At 43.2% G+C, this 21,646-nt stretch overlaps 1 protein-coding gene across 5 annotated transcripts in view; it reads right to left on the minus strand.

Annotated features, from left to right (window-relative positions):
* Window positions 1-21,646, minus strand: part of MLLT10 (MLLT10 histone lysine methyltransferase DOT1L cofactor) — a 116,077-nt gene that overhangs the window by 55,639 nt on the left and 38,792 nt on the right. For 4 of the 5 annotated variants that reach the window (XM_055147188.1, XM_055147186.1, XM_055147187.1 and 1 more), the window contains 5 exons: window positions 19,133-19,236; window positions 17,255-17,348; window positions 14,905-15,000; window positions 8,482-8,577; window positions 95-347 (listed from right to left, as the gene is read on the minus strand). In XM_055147188.1, coding sequence (XP_055003163.1) covers window positions 95-347; window positions 8,482-8,577; window positions 14,905-15,000; window positions 17,255-17,348; window positions 19,133-19,236 — 643 coding nt within the window. The remainder of the gene's footprint in view (window positions 1-94; window positions 348-8,481; window positions 8,578-14,904; window positions 15,001-17,254; window positions 17,349-19,132; window positions 19,237-21,646) is intronic. The other variant, XM_055147189.1, reaches the window with a different exon arrangement.

Consider the following 21,646-nt stretch of genomic DNA (forward strand, 5'->3'; position numbering starts at 1 on the left):
CAACACTAATTTTTAAAGTAATTTCACTATAATAACTATCCATGAAATAATACCCAGTGAGCATTACATCAGCCACCGGGAACCCCGTGAGTACCTTGCTGGAAGGGGCTGGCGGCCGACGTGCTGGCGGCTGGGTTCCTCGCGCCCGGCTTCCGTCCCCTTTGACCTGAGTTGTGAGCGGAGGATTTCTTCCCTTTGCTGTCCGACCCTCTAGCCTCCGAAACTTCTTTTCCACTAGTTGTGTGGGCAGAAACTTCCTGGAAATTCGCATTTGTAAACCGAGCTGCGGTATCTTCCAAGCGCTTCAGAGTTCCCGGTATCGAGCTGTTGCTAGTGCTTGTGTATGTCTGAACATTTGATTGAGAAATCAAGCAAAGAGGAAAAGTAACGTTACATTTAGCTACCAAGAAAAGAAGTTCTAGAAAGATCTACAATAATAACTGGACTTGCAAGACATACAGCAGTCTTTCAGCTATAATAAATTGTCAGTTGAGCAAAAAAAGTCATGCAAAAATTATTTTTTGTAAGTCAGTTAAAATGTACTTCAAAGGTGCATGATCTTCCAGGGCTGAGTCAGCACCACCAGGAGTGATCCCTGAATACAGACAGAGCCAGGAGTAAGCCCCTGCACACTTTGGTCTGATCCAAAAGTAAAAACCCAAAAATAAGTATTAGCGTTTATAGTAGGATTGACTATCAAACAGTAGCATTAGGAGGAGTCCATAGTGCTGGTGAGCAACACGATATTGAGAGCATACCTCTCTTCCTTAGGCAACATTTCCAACAAGTACATATAACTTCCCAGACATGAAATTTAAAATTATTTAATGATCAGCACTAGAAAGCAACAACTAAAGAGAAGAGGTTACAAACTCAGTCGAGGACTATGCCCAGGACTAAGCTCTAACAGCAGTTAGAGCAGGAGAGTAAAAGGGTTCTTGGAACATTCACTGACGGCTGCTTAGCTTTTCTTTCATTACTTTGGCCTTGTTTGGGAGCCACACCCCGCAATGCTCAGGAGTTACTCCTGGCTCTGTGCTCAGGGATCACCCTGGCAGTGCTCTGGGAATTATATCAGATGCAGGGGATCGAACCCACAAGAAGAATGCCCAATACCCTATACTATAGCTCCGGTCCCTAATGGCTGCTTTTCAAATCAATTAAAGCATTTAAACAAATTATTTCTTCCAAGAATTAAGCTGAGAAACAATTGTATTTTCAGTTAAGATTTTTGAAATTTGGGGCAATGTAAATCATAAAGCAGGTCGGCGTTTGTCTGGCATCTATTCAACCAAGGTTCCACCAGCAGCACATCAGCAGGAGCAGCTCAGGGCTTGCTCCCAAACACAGACCCTGGGCACTACAGGAAGTGCTAAAGGATGTCTCTGGGCAAAAAAAGGAAACAGCAAAGGAAATGTTGATCTCTCTACTAAGAACAACAAAAGGTATAATTAATTACTCTTATAAATATAACCTCCGGAACCCAGCCACGGCCATGCTCAGGCCACTCTCCACATGTTTAGACAAGCCTCACGCATGGGGGAGCCGGCAAAGGAACCCAGGTGTGCAGGACCCGGGGCCAAGATCTCCAAGGCTGCTCGGATCGGGACTGGGCCTCTTCGATCCAGATCCCCCATTTTCCAGTAGCTAGGCAGTCACACACAACCAGAGACTGCCCCTGGCGCCTTGTAATCCCATCAATGGCCAACATCCAGAGACTATAAAACCAAGCTCCTAGAAATTCTAATAGTCTAGTTTTCCCTGTTAGAGAACCTGACAAGCTACCAAGAGTCTATTGTCCACTTGGGAGAGCCTGGCAAGCTCCCCGGGGCGTATTCATATCCAAAATACAGTAACAAATATGTAGCTCTCAGAGAGCCCAGCAAGCTACCAAGAGTATCCCGCCCGCACAGCAAATTCTGGCAAGCTACCCGTGGCATATTCGATATGCCAAAAACAGTAACAATAGGTCTCATTGCCCTGACCCCGGAAGAGCCTCCAATCGTGAGGAAAGATGAGTAAAGAGAGGCTATTAGAATCTCAGGGCTGAGTGTAATAGAGACATTACTGGTGTCTCTAGTAAATCGACGAAAAACGGGATGACAGTGATACTGTGATATAACCATTTTTTCATATTATTTCTTTTATAAGACAGCTGATAGTCCTTTGCACTGTGGCACTGTCACACTGTCGTCCCTCCATTATCAATTTGCTCCATCAGGCACCAGTAATGTCTCTATTGTGAGACATGTAGTTACTGTTTTTGGCATATCGAATATGCCACGGGTAGCTTGCCAGGCTCTGCCGTGTGGGTGGGACACTCTCGGTAGCTTGCAGGGCTCTCCAAGAGGGATGGAGGAATCCAACTCGGGTTGGCTGCATGCATGGCAAATGCCCTACCCGCTGTGCTATCGCTGCAGCCCAATAGTCTTTTATTTTATTACTTTTTTTTTTTTTTTTTTTGCTTTTTGGGTCACACTAGGCAATGCACAGAGGTCAGTCCTGGCTCATGCTCAGAATTTTCCTGGCAGTGCTCAGGGGACCATATGGGATGCTGGGATTCAAACCCGGGTCGGCCTCGTGCAAGGCAAACGCCCTACCGGCTGTGTTATCACTCCAGCCCCACCGATAGTCTTTCAAAAAGGAAAAAATATGGGATTGGAGCAATAGTACAGAGGGTAAGATGTTTGCCTTGCACGCGGCTTCTATTCCCAGCATCCCATATGGTCCCCCGAGCACCGCCAAGAGTGATTCCTGAGTGCAGAGCCAGGAGTAACCCCTGTGCATCTCCGGGTGTAACCCAAAAAGCCAAAAAACAATATATATGTATAAAAATATTTTAGAGTCGTGTTTCCCTCTTTGGCCAACAAGCCCACAACCAAAGGGTTTGAAAATAATCCAGGGGAGTTAGTAGTAGCCTCTGGCAAATGGATGGAAGAGAAGTGTTTTCTGTTCAATCCCTAGAGAAGGTATATTCTTAGGGGCTGGAGTGCAGAACCGAGAGTAACCCCTGAACACAGCCGGATGTGGCCCCAAATAAAAAACAGGGAGGGAGGGAGGGAGGCAGAGAGGGAGGAAAGGGAGTCAAAACATCACAGATATGAATGCACAACATGGTACTATAAAACTACTAGGAGAATGGAGAATAACTCTAGATTTTATAACACTTTTTTTTTTCTTTTTGGGTCACACCCGGCGATGCACAGGGGTTACTCCTGGCTCAACACTCAGGAATTACTCCTGGCAGTGCTCAGGGGACGATATGGGATGCTGGGAATTAAACCCAGGTCGGCCGCATGCAAGGCAAACACCCTACCTGCTGTGCTATTGCTCCAGTCCCTATAACACTTTTTATACAGACGATCAATCCATATTAGTAAGCTAAACTTCATTATTTTTAATTTCCCTGCCCTATGAAAAGCACTGTCTCACACACGCCATATTGACAGGAAGAAATAATTTCCAAAGTGCCATCTAATTAAGAAGCTACTGACTGGGGACTGGAGAGACAGAGCAGAGGAAGGGAGCAATTGCCCTGCCTGCTGCCTACCTGGGTTCTATCCCCAGCACCCCAGAAATTCCGCCAGCCCTACAGGAGTGACTTCTGAGTTCAGACCAGGAGTAAGCCCTGAGCACCTCCAGGTGTGGCCCAAAAACAAACCAAAAATATGCTACTGTTGGGGGGTATAGATCAATAGTAAAGTAAATATGTTGCACCTGTGGGGTACTCAGTTCAATCCCAGGGTCCCTCACGTAAGAGAGCACTTATGGGAACTGTAACGATAGTCCAGTGGGTACTGCATGCCTCGCATGCCACTGACCCAGGTTTGATCCTCAGTATTCCCTATGGTCACAGAGCTGGCCAGGACTGATCTCTGAGCACAGATCCAGGTAAGTCCCGAGAAACACTGAGTGCCCACCCCCCATAAAAGAAAAACACAAGAGCAGGTTTGTTATCCAAAATATATAAACAACTATTGAAAACTCAGCAACAGAGGCTGGAGCAATAGCACAGCGGGTAGGGTGTTTGCCTTGCACACAGCCGACCCAGGTTTGATTCCCAGCATCCTATATGGTTCCCCAAGCACCACCAGGGGTAATTCCTGAGTGCAGAGCCAGGAGTAACCCCTGTGCATCGCCGGATGTGACCCCAAAAGAAAAAAAGATAATCAGCAACAGACCTAAAATCCTCAACACCTTACCAAGAAAACTATTTTTAAAGATATGTAGGTAAGAGGGGCCGGAGCAATAGCACAGCGGGTAGGGCATTTGCCTTGCACGAGGCCAACCCGGGTTCGATCCCCGGCATCCCATATGGTCCCCCAAGCACCGCCAGGAATAATTCCTGAGTGCAAAGCCAGGAGTAACCCCTGAGCATCGCTGGGTGTGACACAAAAAAAAAAGCAAAAAAAAAAAAAAAAAAAAGATATGTAGGTAAGAAATAAGCAGAAGAAAAGCAGTGGCCAGAAAACCAGTACAGTGGGTAGAACTCTTGCCTTGCACTCAGCGGGCCTAGGTTCAATTCCCAGCACCGGGCATGATCCCCCAAACCCCGCCAAGAGTGATCCCTGAGGGCAGATCCTGAAGCATTGCCAGGGATGGACCCAAATCCGAAAAAGAGAGAAAAGACTGATACCCCAAATTGCAGCTGTGCCTCTGGCCAGACCCCAACAACTTGGGACCAAGTTCCCAAGAAATTAAACAGCCAAAAGTTAGGTATGTGGGAGTCACGCCCACAAACTACCCCTGGCTCAGCTACACAAGCTCATTTACTGGCCTTGTTTCAGAGACCCATAAATAAATCCCGAAAGAGATCAGAAGTAGGCCATTTAGGTGCATTCAAGGACACAATTCAGAGACTCACAAATGAATCTCGTAAGGGAGCAGCACACCTCACAGATGCCTCTGGACACCAAGTATTTAAAATTTTTAGAATGCCAGGAGTGCGTGTAGCCATTTTCTAGGCCGCGTGACACCTCATACTATTCATGGCAAGCAATATAAAATAAATTATTTAGCATCTGCCTAAGGGGCAGGTTGGCGTGGTGTGGGAAGAGTCAAAGTAGTGGTGGAGGGAAGGTGCAATGGTGGAGGGATTGCTGTTGAAGTGCTGAATGTAAATAATTACTATGAACAGCTTTATGAAAATAAAATTTAAAAATGAAAAAAAGGAAAACATACTACCTATGTCAGCAGAGAAATACACTTTAAGCAAGACACCAACTCAACCTATCAGTGTGGTCATCATCCAGAATAAGGACATTGGGATGCTCTGCCGAACCGTGTGATGCTCGGCGGGGCAGGTCAGGCAAGGAACCCAACTCCCGGCACCAAGGACCCAGCAGAATCACATCCTGGACACTAACAAGGAACTGCCAACCCAGCTGGCTATGAATGAGTCACTGGGTGTGAGCCCCGAGCACCATCTAGAAGGACCAACTCCCCACCAAAACCAAAAATAAAGTGAAATTTAAATTCATAAACCTCTAGTAGGGCAACTTAAAAATAAAACAAATGACAAATAATGAAGAAGCATATACGCTAGGTCTGCCATCTATTCTTTTTAACACAAATCATCACTTAAGCTTCTCATAAAGAAAAACTATGTCACAGGCTTAAAAACTGAAGTCTAGCAAATATTATTATTGTTATTAGTTGTGTTTTGTTTTGTTTTTTGCTTTTTGGGTCACACCCGGCGATACACAGGGGTTACTCCTGGCTCTGCACTCAGGAATTACTCCTGGCGGTGCTCAGGGGACCATATGGGATGCTGGGATTCGAACCCGGGTCGGCTGCGTGCAAGGCAAACGCCCTACCCGCTGTGCTAGCCCTACCTGCTGTGCTATCACTCCAGCCCCACAAATATTAATAATTAATACAAAATTTAAACAAATTCTTCAGGGAAAGTCAGCAATGTCTGTAAGGAACACTAACATTACTTTTAACATCAAAATCAAAGGTATTCTAAAAATGTATGACTTACAGAGCATAAATGCAAAAACAATCTTTTTTTTACAACTTAATTAAACTAAACTAAAGGATGAAAACTAGACTTCAGGTAGTGGATATAACTGAGCCTATCCCAACCCTCTCAGTTATTCTCCTCAGCACCATCAATGTAAAAAATTTTGAAACTGAAGAGCACGGTATTAACTCAGGGGCAAGCAGAAACTCTGAGCACGTGCAAAGACCCTGGTTTAATCACCGCACCACATGGTCCCCTGGTTAGCACCAGGAGACCTGGTGCTTCCCGCTGCCACAGGAAAAGAAAAATATATAAAATGGCAACTGTCAAGATCAAGAGAAACTTGGCCCAGGATGCAAGTTTGGCTTAGCACAATTAACCATTGTGACTCATCATTCTGAAAGACTTAAAACAAGGTCAGTATATAAGTAATCTAAAAATAAAAGTTATTTGTATTATTTGACAAATTCTATCATCCGGATAAAAACTCCATGCAAACTAGGCTTAGAAGAACACTTCCTCAACATCACATGTCATATTACAAGCGACTCTGCCCCAAGACCAGTAACAAGGCAAGGTGTGCACTATTACCACAGCTACTTGGCGCTGCACTAGGGTTCCAGCCCAAAGAAGAAATGGAAGTCATGCAGGCTGCTTTGGAAGTAAACCACCTTGTTTATAGCTCGCATTACTGTCTTTAAAGCAAATACTATGTGACTAAGTTGTAAAATAATTTCTGCAAAGTTGCTGAAATTTTTCAGCACAACCGCAGGACTCTTCTGTAGCTGCTCTCACTCAACTGTATCTTGCCAAGATACCCTCCCAAACTGAAACCCCTTTTAAAGTCTGCACCTCTTTCCTGAACACCTAAAAATGCATCCAACTGCCAGCACTGCTACTTGGATAGCTACTAACTACTTCAACCCTTCCAGAGTTCAGCTACTTCAACCGTAACTCAGGCTTAACCCCTAAATCCTGAAATATTGTTCATTACATGTCAAAGAGACTTTGTTGTTATTAAGAACACTCTCAAACAAGGAAATCATTCTGGATTTTCTAGAGGTCCCATCGGATGGCAAATGCCCTGAGAAAAAGAGAAACTTCTCTGTCCAGAAATAGAAGAACACAGCGGTGCAGAATGCAGAGGAACCTGGAGGTCGGAAAGGATTTCAGCACTCACTGTAGGCTCCTCCACGGCAGGGGACGGGTACCAGATCCCAAGAGAGCCGTGAAGAGCTGCCAGCTCAGCTGCAGCGAGTAATAAATGAGGACTGCAGCACTATGATCATAAACCAGCACTCAGAGTAAACAGACCGACAGTATTTCCAGGTAAGAACATAAGCTAACCCGCATCCTGTGCATCACTGGGAACAGAGGCCAATCAAGCTTCTGAGGCCAGTCAACCTTCCTGATCCAAAAGAGGACGAGATAATTAACCCCTTCTCTTTCCCTTGCCACATCCACAGTCTATACCGACTGGATTAGTAGCCAACTCCCAATTCTCACAGCTCGCTAGGTCCTTCCCCTTCGGATCTCTCCTATACCTCTCTCCATAACAAAATTAAGGGCCCTGCTTTTAAGATACTCAAAAGTTCTTTTTCACCTCCTCCACTATGAAAATGTAATCTCTGCGGGTATGGAGCAATAGAACAGCGGGTAAGGCGTTTGTCTTGCATGTGACCAACCCAGGTTTGATTCCCAGTATCCCGAATGGGCCCCCGAGCACCGCCAGGAGTAATTCCTGAGTGCATGAGCCAGGAGTAACCCCTTCTGAATATCAGGTGTGACACAAAACGCAAAAAAAAAAAAAAAAAAAAAAGTAAAAAAGTAACCTCTAGATTATTTCAACAATCTCCTCACAGCCTCTCTGCTTTTATTCTTTTTTTTTTTTTTGGGGGGGGGGGGGGGCGTTGGGTCACACCCAGCGATGCACAGGGGTTACTCCTGGCTCTGCACTCAGGAATTACTCATGGTGATGCTCAAGGGACTACATGGGATGCTGGGAATGGAACCCAGGTTGGCCATGTGCAAGGCAAGGCAAACGCCTACACACTGTGCTATCGCTCCAGCCCCCAGATGAACATTTTAACCACAATGCCTCCCCCCATTTATCCTTAATATTCTTTAGAACAAATCGAGAACAAACTGAAGACAGAGAAAAAAAATAGAAATTCTAAGCTGTTTGACACAGGCAGAGAACTGAGGAATGTTAGGGAACCAGATGCTGGAAATAAAAATACTTCTTTTTATTTATTTATTTTTGCTTTTTGGATCACACCTGGCGATGCACAGGGGTTATTCCTGGCTTTGCACTCAGAAATTACTCCTGACGGTGCTCAGGGGACCATATGGGATGCTGGGAGTCAAAGCTGGGTTTGAATCGAACCCAGGTCGGCAGCATACAAGGCAAATGTCCTACCCACTGTGCTATCGCTCCAGCCCCTGAAAATACTTCTTAAAGATAGAAATCAGAACATAGATACTACATGAGACAAAATGTGACAATTCAAATTTACCTTTTCTGTAGTAACAGTCAAGGAAGGAACCAATGCCGGTGCTGGTTCGGGTTGCTTCTTGTGTTTTTGTTTGTGTTTGTCCTTTTCTTTGTATTTCTAAACATGAATACAAATAAATCCAAATGAAACTTAAATTATAAGCCAGATATACACACAGTAAAGAAGAAATTCTTTTATAACTTTTAGTAATTTAAAATACTTATGAACTTACTTTAAAAGCTCTTCAACCCATTACCTACAATCATATTGTTTGACACATAAACTACACTGACAGTATGCTGGTCTCCAGCCGGTACCAACACTCAGCATGTGCCCTGCAGTACAGGCAGAGGTCGCTCCCGTGCTCACCCTGCGTGGCAGAGCGAGGGTTCCATCCCGCGCCACCGGGCATGGCCTCAAAAGCAAACTAATCCATTTAATACACAGTGATACTAGCATGTTATTGTGTTGGGTTTTTCTTGAAAGGAGGAAGTTGGGCCCAACCTGGCAACACTCAGGAGACGCTTTCCCGCTCTGCAGGAAGAACATGTAATGCCAGGACTGAACCAGGACGGGCTGTGTATGAAACAAGCACCTTTCCCCTCAACCTCTCCACTGTCTCTCTAGCCCACATCAGTCACTGGGGGAGGGGCGCCACGCCCGGCTGTGCCTACAGCTTACTCCTGGCTGCGTTCGAGGTTCACTTCTGTTGGTGTTGAGGAAAAATATGGTGCCATGAACAAAGACCAGTTGTTAAATGGTCTAGATATTAGCGCCCTAGATATTATACTCTCTGTCCAGCCCTAAGTTGCTTTAATGACTTCGGCCCCTTCATCCTACACCATAAATGTCTATTACATTCATAGGCAGCAAGCTCTTTTTCTTCTTAAAAACACCAGCTACAGGCCAGAGAAACAGTACAGTGAGAGGGTGCTTGCCTTTCATCTGGCCAACCTGGGTTCAATCCCCAGCGTCCCTTATGGTCCCCCAAACACCACCAGGAGTGATTTCTGAATGCAGAGCGAGGGAGGGAGGGAGGGAGGGAGGGAGGGAGGGAGGAAGGAAGGAAGGAAGGAAGGAAGGAAGGAAGGAAGGAAGGAAGGAAGGAAGGAAGGAAGGAAGGAAGGAAGGAAGGAAGGACCCCTGGCAATGTTCTCGGGGCCATACAGGATGCCTGAGATCCATCCCAGGTATTGCTTCTGGCAGTGTTTCAGGACCACCTGATATACTATCCCTCAGGCCCACAAAACACCAAATACTTAAAAATGGACACAAGGTGGCAGAGCAATAGTACAGTCGGGAGGGCATTTTCTGGCACGCAGCCAACACAGGTTCAATCCCTGGCATCTCATATGGTTTCCTGAGTACCACCAGGAGTAAGTGCTATGTGCAAATTCAGAAATGACCCCTGAGCATCATTCAGGTGTGACCCCAAAGAGGAAAAAAAATTAACAAAAATACCAAATTTGAGTACATTTCTAAAGAACACTTTAAAGTTGTATTCCAGCAGAACAGTGCCAGACTATCAACTAGCAGGCAATAATTTCTATAACAACCATGAGGTGAACAGAAATTCAGAAGAAATTCTTTCCTGGGTTTACTGAGAAGTGAATTAATTACCTCTGACAAAATAATTTAAAGTTCTGATACCATAGCTTTGTTCTGAGATGTTAAAATTAATTAACAAAGAAGTTCAATTATATGAAAGAAATTACATATTAGAAGCCCAAGTTTACTAAATGTGATGATTTTAACCAGTTTTTTCTCAATCATTTGAATCAGGTAAGAATTAGGGTTCAGGGGGGCTGGAGCGACAGTGCCGCAGGCAGACCGTTAGCCTTGCACGCGGGCAACCACCAAGGTTTGATCCCAGGCACCTTCTAAGGCCCCCCAATCCCGCCAGAAATGACTCCTGAGAGCAGAGCCAGGAGTCACCTCTGAGCACTGCAGTGTGTGGCCCAAAGTCAAAAACAGAAACTATTTGAAAAATAATAATAATAATAAAGGCATTAGGCATTAGGACTGGGGGACCAGAAAAATAGCACGAGGTTAGTTAGGACAAACAGCATCCAAGGCCCAGACCCGTGCCACCAGCACCACACGGCCTCCTGGGCATGGCCCGGTACGGCCCTGAGCTCTGGACTCCAGAAGGTGGCCCTTGTGGCAAGCATCACTAGCGCCCCTGAGCACCCGAAAGAAAGCCCAGGAAAAAAAATGGGGTCTGGGGGTGGGGATGAAGTAAGCCAAGGGCCAGAGAGACAGAACAGTGGTAAGGCCTTGCACGCAGCTGACCCAGGGTTGATCGCCAGCACCCCAGATGATCCCCTAAGCCTGCCAGGAGGGTGTGACCCCTGAGCAGAGCCAGGATAAGCCCTGAACACTGCCAGGTGTGCCCCCCACCTCCAAAAACATAAATTAAATAACTAATTAAAATGTTGATACCCAAGTACTGTGATCTTTCCTTTAATATCTAATCTAAGTAAGACTACAATGTTAGGACTTTATTAGTAGCAACAACAAAAGAAACAAAAAGTAACAACACAAAGTTTCGATTTGGACTTTTTAGGAAATACTCAGACTCACTGTGACCTGAGGCCAAGATGAACATCAGCCACAACTATTCTCTCTCAGGAATCCTAATCTCAAAAATTTTGGCCCGTTTTGTTTTCCTGAGTACTTAATTTATTTATTTTTTTTCACCTAGAGTGCAACACAGACTTTAGGACAGGAAAACGACTGCCTCTGGGAGTTACGAATAGAGACACAGAATGAATCACAGAGTGGTTGTAAGAATCTACGTGCAACCCCGGGCTAGAGTGATAGCACAGCGGGTAGGGCGTTTGCCTTGCACGCGGCCGACCCGGGTTCAATTCCCAGCATCCCATATGGTCCCCTGAGCACTGCCAGGGGAAATTCCTGAGTGCAGAGCCAGGAATAACCCCTGTGCATCGCCGGTGTGACCCAAAAAGCAAAATAAATAAATAAATAAATCTACGTGCAGCCAGTGAAAGTATGAGCTTAAGGTTACCTCCCAGAGTAAATTATTTATAAAGGTTTGCTAGTACTCACAAAGATTTTCATTGTGCCAAAAGCTCATCAAAAAAGCCCAATATTAGAGGTTAATATTTAGGTATAAGAAGCTAAATCAATTGCTTTCAGGTAACATAATAATTCTGTGTTGAAACTATGTAAATTTCTAGTGAGATAAGAGTGCCTATAATTCCCAGCACTTCAAAAAATGATCTGAAATGACATCAAATTTTCCCATGGAAAAACAAACAAAAACCTGGGGAAAAACTAAGGACACCAAAAGCAACTGAAATTGGTTGGCAGCTGAAGCAGATAATGATACAATAAGAAACTGACAAGCAACAAAATAGAGAATTTCAGAAACAGCAAAGTTTCCCTGGGATCAATCATAGCACTAAAATATTAATCCAGTTTCTGACTTCTTAAGACTTTGAGGGTACAGGAATTGGAGCGCACATGGCCAACCTGGCTCAATCCCTCGATCCCCGAGGGCCCAGGAGTGATCCCGGAGCACAATGCCAGGGGTGGGCCCAAAACAAAAATCTGAAAGGATCACCTAGACCTCAAAATCTTGTCAGAATTATTATTTTTTCTTTCCCTGACTACTTGAATTATTCCTTTTCTACCTAAAACCACAGCACAGACTAGGAAAAGGAGAAACTGGGGAAAGGAATGATGGGGAGGGAGGAGGCCGACTCTGACGGAGTCAGGTATCAAGACACAGAATGAATCTCCAAATAACAAGGAATGCGGTATCCGCCACAGCTGAAATCAAAGCCTAATCAAGAGGCAGACAGGACAACAGGTAGCATGCTTGCCTGGCACACTGCTGACCAGGTTCAATTCCCGGCATCCCATATAGTTCCCCACGCAATGCCAGGACGAATCCCTGAGTGCAGAGCCAGAAGTGAGCCCTGAGCATTGCTGGGTGTGGCCCAAAAAGAAGAAAAAAATAAAGTAAAATAAAAAATAAAAATAAAATAAAAATTGTGTGTATACATATCTATCACTGGGCCCTAGGGATAGTTCAGTGGTGCCCATGGGGCCTCAAGCTCCATCCCCAGCACCATCCCAGTTATGTATAACCTTAGGGAATCTATTTGCTCCCAGAGACCAAGATATGTGCAACTGGGACGAAAGCAATAGTACAGCAAGTAGGATATTTGCCTTTCATGCGGCCGACCAAGATTCAATCCCCATCACCCCATGTGTTCCCCCAAGCACCTCCAGGAGAAATTCCTGAGAGCAGAGCTAGGAGGAACCTCTAAGCATCACCAGGTATAAATACCCCAGAATTTAAAAAAAAAAAAAAAACATCTTTACCACACTACAACCAAATATGTAAATCCTAGTGAGAACTGTAACCAAGAAAGTGTGACTTTGGTCCTAGCAGAAGTAGAAGAGATTAGAAATATTTTTGGGTCTAACCGGCAATGCTCAGGGGTTATTCCCGGCTCTGCACTCAGAAATCAATGACGACAGTGCTCAGTGATCAATGCCGAAGGTGCTCTGGGGACCACGCAGTATGTCGGGGATTGAACCAGGGTCAGCTGCATGCAAGGTAAGCACCTTACCACCCACTATACTATTTCTTCGCACACACACACCCTAAAAGTACTTTTTAAAAATCACTTTTAGGGACCGGAGAAACAGTATAGTGGGAAATGAGCAGACCTTCCATATAGCCAACTTAGTACTATATATGTCCATTAAGAAATCAGGTAATAGGGGCTGGAGCAATAGCACAGCAGGTAGGGCGTTTGCCTTGCACGCGGCCGACCCGGGTTCGATTCCCAGCATCCCATATGGTCCCCTGAGCACCACCAGGAGTAATTCCTGAGTGCAGAGCCAGGAGTAACCCCTGTGCATCGCCGGGTGTGACCCAAAAAGAAAAAAAAAAAAAAGAAAAAAGAAAAGAAATCAGGTAATAAATTCTTTTAAAGGTTTGTGTGTATGTGATGGGGGGGGGGAAGAAAGATAGTACAGCACGTAGTGCATTTGCCTTGCATGCAGTCAACCCAGGTTCAATCCCCGGCACCACTTACTGTCTCCCAAGCCTACCAGATGTTATCCCTGAGTGCAGAGCCAGGAGAAACCCCTGAGCACTGCTGGGTGTGGCCCCCAAACAAACAAACATGCATGCAAACAAACAAAAATTTAGTCCTACCTAAAATGCTCATTTATTAAGTAAAAATCTACAATTTCACAGAATGTCTTAAACTGACAAACCAAATCCACCATTTTTCCTTTAGCAATTAAAACAATAGATAGCAAGTTAGAACCGTATGATTGTCAGTATCCAAAAACTACCTCAAAAAGAAAAAAACCAACATTTAGATTATGTGCAATCCTTACTATTTACACTATACAAAAATACGTATAAACCCCACAATTGCTTTACAGGTATATATAAAGTACAGTCTTTTTATTTCACTCAAATAAAACTACCAAAACTAAAACATTTAAGCTTTCAAAATGTTCACCATGAAATAAGGCATAAATTCACTAGATTCTATTTTTTTCTATTTTTTTTAATAATAGTGCATTACAACCACCTTCCCAAATCCTAGTCACTTTAATCATATTAAACCATCTTAAAAGATCTAATGTTTAACAAATTTATAGAAATATTTTCCAGATGAGTTTATGCCAACTACTTAAAAGTAACACATTTTTCTAATTAAATTTACTTAAACTTATTTGCAGTGTTTTTTTTTTTAAATGTCATAGAAGCATCCCCTTTTCTTAAATTGGCAATATGCCCTATAAATGATTCTATGGCTGTTGATGCTACAGATACTTTAGCAGCTTATTAAAAATTATTTGTATCCTTTAATGTGATTAAAAACAAGCAGAAAACAAGCAAGTCAGAAGAAGACAGATTAGGATTAGGCAAGCATTTTAGTGTTTGAAGAGAAGATATTCTCCAGAGTGTTATATTTAGACATTAAAAATATATATATTAATAATAAAACACTAGCATTTCTGGGGTAGCCGCACAGAGTGACACCACACAAAAATGTATAGAATGTAATAACTAATCTGTAATAAAGGGAAATAACTGGTGAGATTTTAGTTAAATGTGGAATAATTACATAACACACAACAACAAATTATTACTGCTAAAGTCACCTGGAGATTTCACAAGATGACCAGAGGAACAAATTCAAGAAATCTCTCTTATGCTTTCCAATCATAAAATTTGCAACTGAAATGGGTACGATCATATTCACAAATATGGCATTATTTTATACCTACTCTTAAACTAAAAACTCTTCTGCTACTCAAAATTTTTCTCTATTTCATTGTGTCCATTAAGCTGCTATCAAGAACTTAATTTCTTCTAAAAAAGGAAAAAAATTCTATTAAGTAGATGTGCTACTACGTATACTTAGCAACAACAAATCCACTTACTTTTTTCTCTTTCTCATGATGTTTATCCTGAGAGTGAGAGGAGGAATCACTTAAACTTTGATCATATGACCTATTAGATCCCCGTTTGCTCTTTTTCTACAAAAGAAAATATATATACATATATGTATATGTATATGTATATAAAAATTAATCTTTTTCTACACTTAAACCAAGTCATGTGTGAACTGTGCTGAAATGAGGTTTTTAAAAAGTCTACTTTAAAATATAATCCTGTTTAGACACCACTCATATATCATCTCGTCTTAGAAATGAAACTCTTAATCCTAAAAATTTAACATTAATGCCATATTTTTTGTCAATTTATTAAAATGTGTGAAATTAGATTATATTTTTGCTCTAACCAGTGGCTTATCAGTCACTTTATCATAAAATAGCCTCACTAAAAAAATCAACTATAATTTAAGGCTAATTCTTTTCCTTTAAAAAAATAAAATTTCAACCAAAATAGAATGACATATTGAAGAAAGATGCGAAGACTAGAAGAAAAGGAAAATACATAGTTGCTTTATGCCACTGGGAAAAGCAGAAGCCTTTGAATGATACTTTTAGTTTTAAGGCATACAGTTTTCAAAATACAGCTCCACAGTCAAGAAAAAAATTAAAGGAAATGTCAGGCCCATGCACTTTCCAAAGCATTACTAAAAGTATTAGGTATTTGTTTTAAAATATGCAATGCTATTATAATAAGGTATAGTGGTAAGAGGTGAGGTGTTTAAAACTTGGTGATAGCATAATTAGTTTCAATAAATATAATTATTAAAAATGTTCCATTTCCATGCATATGTAGAGGTGATATGATTTTACTAAATCACTAACATTTTTTCTAACTAGCAAACAGAATGATCAACAGTAGCAAGCAACAAGGAAACTCCACATATACAAACTTCAAAATCAATTTTTGTTCTTTATCCATGTTATAGATCATTTAAAATATGAAGATTACAATATGCTTTTAACATCCAGGAGGCAAGATTTCCATTTCACTGTCTAAACTTCTCATATCAATTCTTTCATCTCTCTCTTTTAAATGCATGAAGTAGATTAGAAGTATTAAACACTTTTTTTAAAAGGCCTCCTTATTAAATCCATTTTTTAAAACTTGATAACTGAATGAAAATAACCCTGGTATACATAAGGGAATGGTAACCAATTTCAAAACAAATTTTAATGTTTTTTTAAAAAATCAAGAAGCCCTTGGGGCCGGAGCGATAGCACAGTGGGTAGGGCGTTTGCCTTGCACACGGCCGACCCGGGTTCGATCCCCGGCATCCCATATGATCCCCCAAGCACTGCCAGGAGTAATTCCTGAGTGCAAAGCCAGGAGTAACCCCTGAGCATCGCTGGGTGTGACCCAAAAAGAAAAAAAAAATCAAGAAGCCCTAAATTTTTAGTACACAGGTATACAAAGATTGAGAGATACATATTTAGGACATTAAATATTGCTCCTTTAAAGGAACATGGGCAGAAAATAGGAATTAAATCCTTGCTGTTGACAAACCTGTAATATTCCCAAAAACGCACTATTTTTTTTGTGGAGATGTGGCTCAAGTGGTAGAGAGCACAGCCTCTCACGTGTGAGTGATGCCCTGGGTTGGCTCTGCTGAGATGCTGCGCATCGGAGCACTCCCAGGTGTACTGCTGGAAGACCCCAGAGCACCACCACATCCAAGTGTGTGGACCAAAGCAAGAGTGTGTTTCCCACCCCCAAAAATTAATTTCTCAAACTTGTAACCAGGGAACAGAGAGATAGTATGGCAGGCAGGGCACTTGCCTTGCACATGGCTAACCCAGGTTTGTTCCCCGACCCCCCAGATGGTCCCCCGAGCACTGCAAGGAGTAATCGCTGAGCACAGTCAGGAGTAAACCCTGAGCACTGCTGAGTGTGGGGGTGGGGGGAAGTGTAACAGAGAAGTAATTAAAAGTTTTTATTTTTACTATCTCCAAATAAGCAAAAAATATAGTAATAGCAAGAAAGCAAATACAAAAGAAGTGTGATTGAGAAACATAAAACATAAAAATCAAACTAAATGAAAATGAAAAATTACAGTTCTTTACATATTTGCTTTTTCAAAATGTATAGAAATACGTTGTTAGTAAATGTTCTAAATTAGAATATTAGAATATCTTATAAGTCAAATGTATGAGAATTTCATCTTTTAAAATTTACATCATTACCAGATCTTTTCATTTTCAATATAGAACATGCTAAGCAATCTTCAACAAAAATCAAAGGGAAAGAAATTGCTATTATGCTTCTTATATTTAAGTGTCAACTCATTTTCAAAACTAACTGTTAAAATATTAAATTAAGACAAAGACAAATTCTTACCAGCTTACTAAAGTGGTATTTACAGTAGCCACAGTACTGGACATTATCTGCACCATTACCTTCTTCTTCACAAAGTAGTCCGGCAAACTGAGCACTGAAAACAAAAGCCAGGCATGTAAACAAAAATTCAAACTAGAGGATATACATAGTACGTGTGTGTGTGTGTGTGTGCACGTGTGTGTATAAAAAAGGGAAGGTATGTGAATAAAACTTCAAACTACAGGATATATGTAAATTGTGTGTATGTGTATGTGTAAAACTCAAGTAAAACTCACTTCCAAGTATGTGTATCTGTATGAAAATTTTCTCTGATGGTCTGGTGGGGCCAGAGATGACACGGGGGGAAGGCCGCTTGCCTTGTGCATGGCTGACCACCCCATATGGTCCCAGAGCCCCGCCAGGAGCGATTCCTGAGCAGAGTCAGGATTACGTTCTGAGCAATGCTGGGGGTAGCCCCTCAAAATTTTTTTTACCCATGACAAGGAGGGAAACAAAAAGCTTTCATTTGATGAAGCACATTTCACCCCCAATCTTGGATTAATATTTTAAGCGGTGTTCATTTCTTCTCCATCTTCTAACATGTAGATTTATGCATTCTACTGTTATCAAATACATTTAATTTCTTTACGATCATTCCCAATAATCATTACTTTTTACTTATTTAATCTGATCACTGTAAGTAAATTTTTAAAAAAGGAGAATCTTCACATGTTTCTAAAGAGCTGAAATGACATTACGGCATTTGTTATGATCTTTTTAAAAAACAGTATTTTTCATTCACACCCCCTCCAACAATTTGATAACTCTAAATGGCTCAAAACATATAGCACAGTACAGTAGGCACCAAAAAATGTAAGTAAAAATTAGCCTAAGAGCTAAATTGCAATGCAAGATGTGCGATTTGTGATGGGGGTGGGGTGGAGGTGTTGGGCCACACCTGCCAGCTCTGTGCTCAGGGGTCACTCCAGGTAGCACTGAGGGGCCCTATGGTGCCAGTTTCATGCAGGCAAGTACCTGTGCTCTCCCTGTACTTTCTCTCTAGCCCTGTTCCTTGTATTTTTAAACAATACACATAGACTACGATCACCCCAGCATCAGCGATCCCTGGCACCACAAGGCCTCTTGAGCACCAATGGGAGCAACCCCCAGACACCAAAGGCTGTGAGTCCCTCCTCCAAAAGGAGCCACAGACTGGGCAAGAGAGATAGGACCAGAGCGGAGGCCCTTGCCATCCATGTGGCAAACCCCACTATAATCCCTGGCATCACACAAGGTCTCCTGATTACAACCAGGAGTAGCCCCTAAGCACTAAAGGGTGTGGCCTAAGTGCACACTTGTACCCCCAAAAGAGAACTCATAATACTGACATGATGATGCTTTCCTCCCCTTGGAATACCAAAAGCGAGAAGTCCGATCATTCACTGCAATCTCTCAGTCCCAGTAATAATTCAAAGGGCAGGTAATGCCAATAAACAAAACAAAAGTAACACATTAGAACCAGGGTTCACCTGTTGAAAATTCCACTCTAATAAGTATTTTGAACTAAGAGAATTCTACTTAAGTCTAAGCAAAATGCCCCAATAAAACTTATTGAAAATATCTGAGTACCTAAGGAAGTCTTTTTTTTTTTTTTTTTTTTTTTTTTTTGCTTTTTGGGTCACACCCAGAGATGCTCAGAGGTTACTCCTGGCTCTACACTCAAGAATTACCCCTGGCAGTGCTTGGGGGACCTTATGGGACACCGGGGATCGAACCCAGGTCAGCCGCGTGCAAGGCAAACGCCCTACCCGCTGTACTATCACTCCAGCCTCACCTAAGGAAATCTTGAATGTAAAGAAATCCCCAATGTCAGTGCTGGGCAGCAACAGAAACACTTACCACGTGACATGGAAAGCCTGCCGACACCCATGTTTGTTACAAGTCATGCAAGCACCAGTGGCCGCTTTGCTTTCTCTTCCTTGTTCATCACAAATGTAGCAGGTCTGAGAGGAGAACCAAGCCAAGAATTAAACAAAAACCATCCCATGCTTTACAAGTGTGAGCTGCACAACTTTACAACTATCATGAGAAGTCGAGAGCAGGCGTACCATCTAGGATACGTTACCTGAAAACATCTTTTTCACAATAATCCAAACTTGTACAAACAACGCGGATCTGAAAAGGATGCGCAAGCAGGCCTGCGAGGAGCAGCGCACAGGCGCATGGGCAGCCTCCGACTCCAAGGCCCCACGGAAGACTCTGCGCGAGCACCCCACCTTATCCCCGTCCTCTGCGCCAATACCAACTGATTCCGGTGCAGAGGTATTCTTTAAAGGAATCCTTCCTGTCTGCGGGACGGAAGAGCTAACGGAGCATGAGAGCAGGAGACTTCAGATGAGGTGATTCCTAATGGCCAGTCCAGCCACCCTGCCTGCTGTCCCCACTGACCACAGCTGACACTCTCACCTTCCCATGAAAGACTGAACTACACAAATGACCATCTATAAGGAGCAATAAAAATTAGATAAACTTATCAGCTGAATAAAAGTAGACCTTACAAAAATTAATTTCTAATTACATATATTCAAATACATTTCAAAAAACTGTCAAACTTTTACCTTGGAAGCTCAAGCCCCTGACCAACTAACCAAGCTACCCTAAGCAGCACGTACTCTCCATGCCAGAGAGGCTTCCTCCAGTGTGCACTCTGGCTCGAGTAATACACAGAGGACAGTGTCCTGATCAAATGCAGCATTTAAGCCACCTGCAAGGCACGCAGCCCACCTGGTCTAATCCAAGCCACCAACGTGGCTCCCTAAGCACCAGCAAAAGTGATGCCCAAGGACCAGAGCAATGATACAGTGAGTAGGGCGTCTGCCGTGCTCGAGGCAATCCAAGTTCAATCCCCGGCATCCCATATGGTCCCCCAAGCAGTGCCAGGAGTAATTCCTGCGCATCGCTGGGTGTGACCAAAACCTCCAACCCCCCCAAAAGTGCCCAGTGCCCCACATCAGATGTCACCCCAAAAATCACACACAGCAACTTTTTTTTCTTTTCTCTTTAGGTCAACCCAGCGATGCACAGGATTAACTCCTGGCTCTGCACTCAGGAATAACTCCTGGCGATGCTCAGGGGACCATATAGGACTGTGGGATTCTGGGATTCGAACCCAGGTTGGCCGAGTGCAAGGCAAACGCCCTACGCTATCACATCAGTCCCTACCATTATTTTTAAAGAAGTAGGGAAGCCTACAGTATGGAGTTCAGTGGAAGCATCTGTCTTGCTGCTGGGAGGCCCTGGGATCAAACCTTATCACCACAGAATAAAGAGGGTAAAAAAGTATCCAGTAAACAAATGTAAACCCCTGAAAACAAAAGAAATCAGACTGAACTACAACTACAAAACGTCTCTCTAAAAAAGGAAAGATTCTTGGGGCTGAAGCGATAGCAAAGCAGGGAGGGCGTTTGCCTTGCACGCAGCTGACCCGGGTTTGATCCCCAGCATCCCATATGGTCCCCTGAGCACGGCCAGGAGTTAATTCCTGAGTGCATGAGCCAGGAGTAACCCCTGTGCATGGCCGGGTATGACCCAAAAAGGGGGGGGAGGGGCGGGAAGAGATTGAACCAGAATAACAGAAACTTCAAATTCAAACAATTTAAACTTCAAATTCAAGCAATCTATCTCTAAGAGGTAGATTAGTGATACATTGTTAAGGGATAGATCACTAAGGCCTAGAGGCCAGGGGAAGAGCTTCCAGAGAGTGCTCTCTGGCACAGGTGAGAAGCAAAGCTGAAAGCTAGAATGGCAGCAAAGACCTCACTACCCCAGGGTCCAGGGGGTAGTACAGTGGGGAGGGCATCTGCCTTGCATGGGCAGACCTGGGTTCAATCCCTGCATTCCACATGGTCCTGAGACACTACTAATAACTCTCTCTACTCCAGATTCCACTCCCAACAGGACAGCATGAGAGGAGCCCACGCAGCAGATTCCCCCGTGAGCTCAGAGGATTGGTCAGCAAGCCCGAGCACTGTTCTTAGAGATCAGAACAGCATTTCTCCTACTGAATTATAAAACCTCCCTTATGCCACTAACACATTTGCCCTTCCGATATCTTCTTCAGAACAGGAATGGAAATCCTATGCCTCTACCAGTACTGCATATTAGAAGCCTAACTTTTTGTATTATACGGTATCAGTGATAGAAATTATGTCTTAGGAAACATATCCAGAGTTGTACTTTGGGATATGTGGGTGTCTGGGGGCCACGCCCAGCCGAGATCAGGGAATACTCCAGGCTCTGCACTCAGGAATTACTCTTCAGGGTGCTCAGGGACCATATGGGATGCCTGGCACCGAACCCAAGTCGGCTAAGTAGAAGACAATTGCCCTAGCTTCTGTACTGTCACTCTGGCTC

Source organism: Sorex araneus, chromosome 9 (assembly GCF_027595985.1).
Source record: "Sorex araneus isolate mSorAra2 chromosome 9, mSorAra2.pri, whole genome shotgun sequence".
Taxonomy (NCBI): domain Eukaryota; kingdom Metazoa; phylum Chordata; class Mammalia; order Eulipotyphla; family Soricidae; genus Sorex; species Sorex araneus.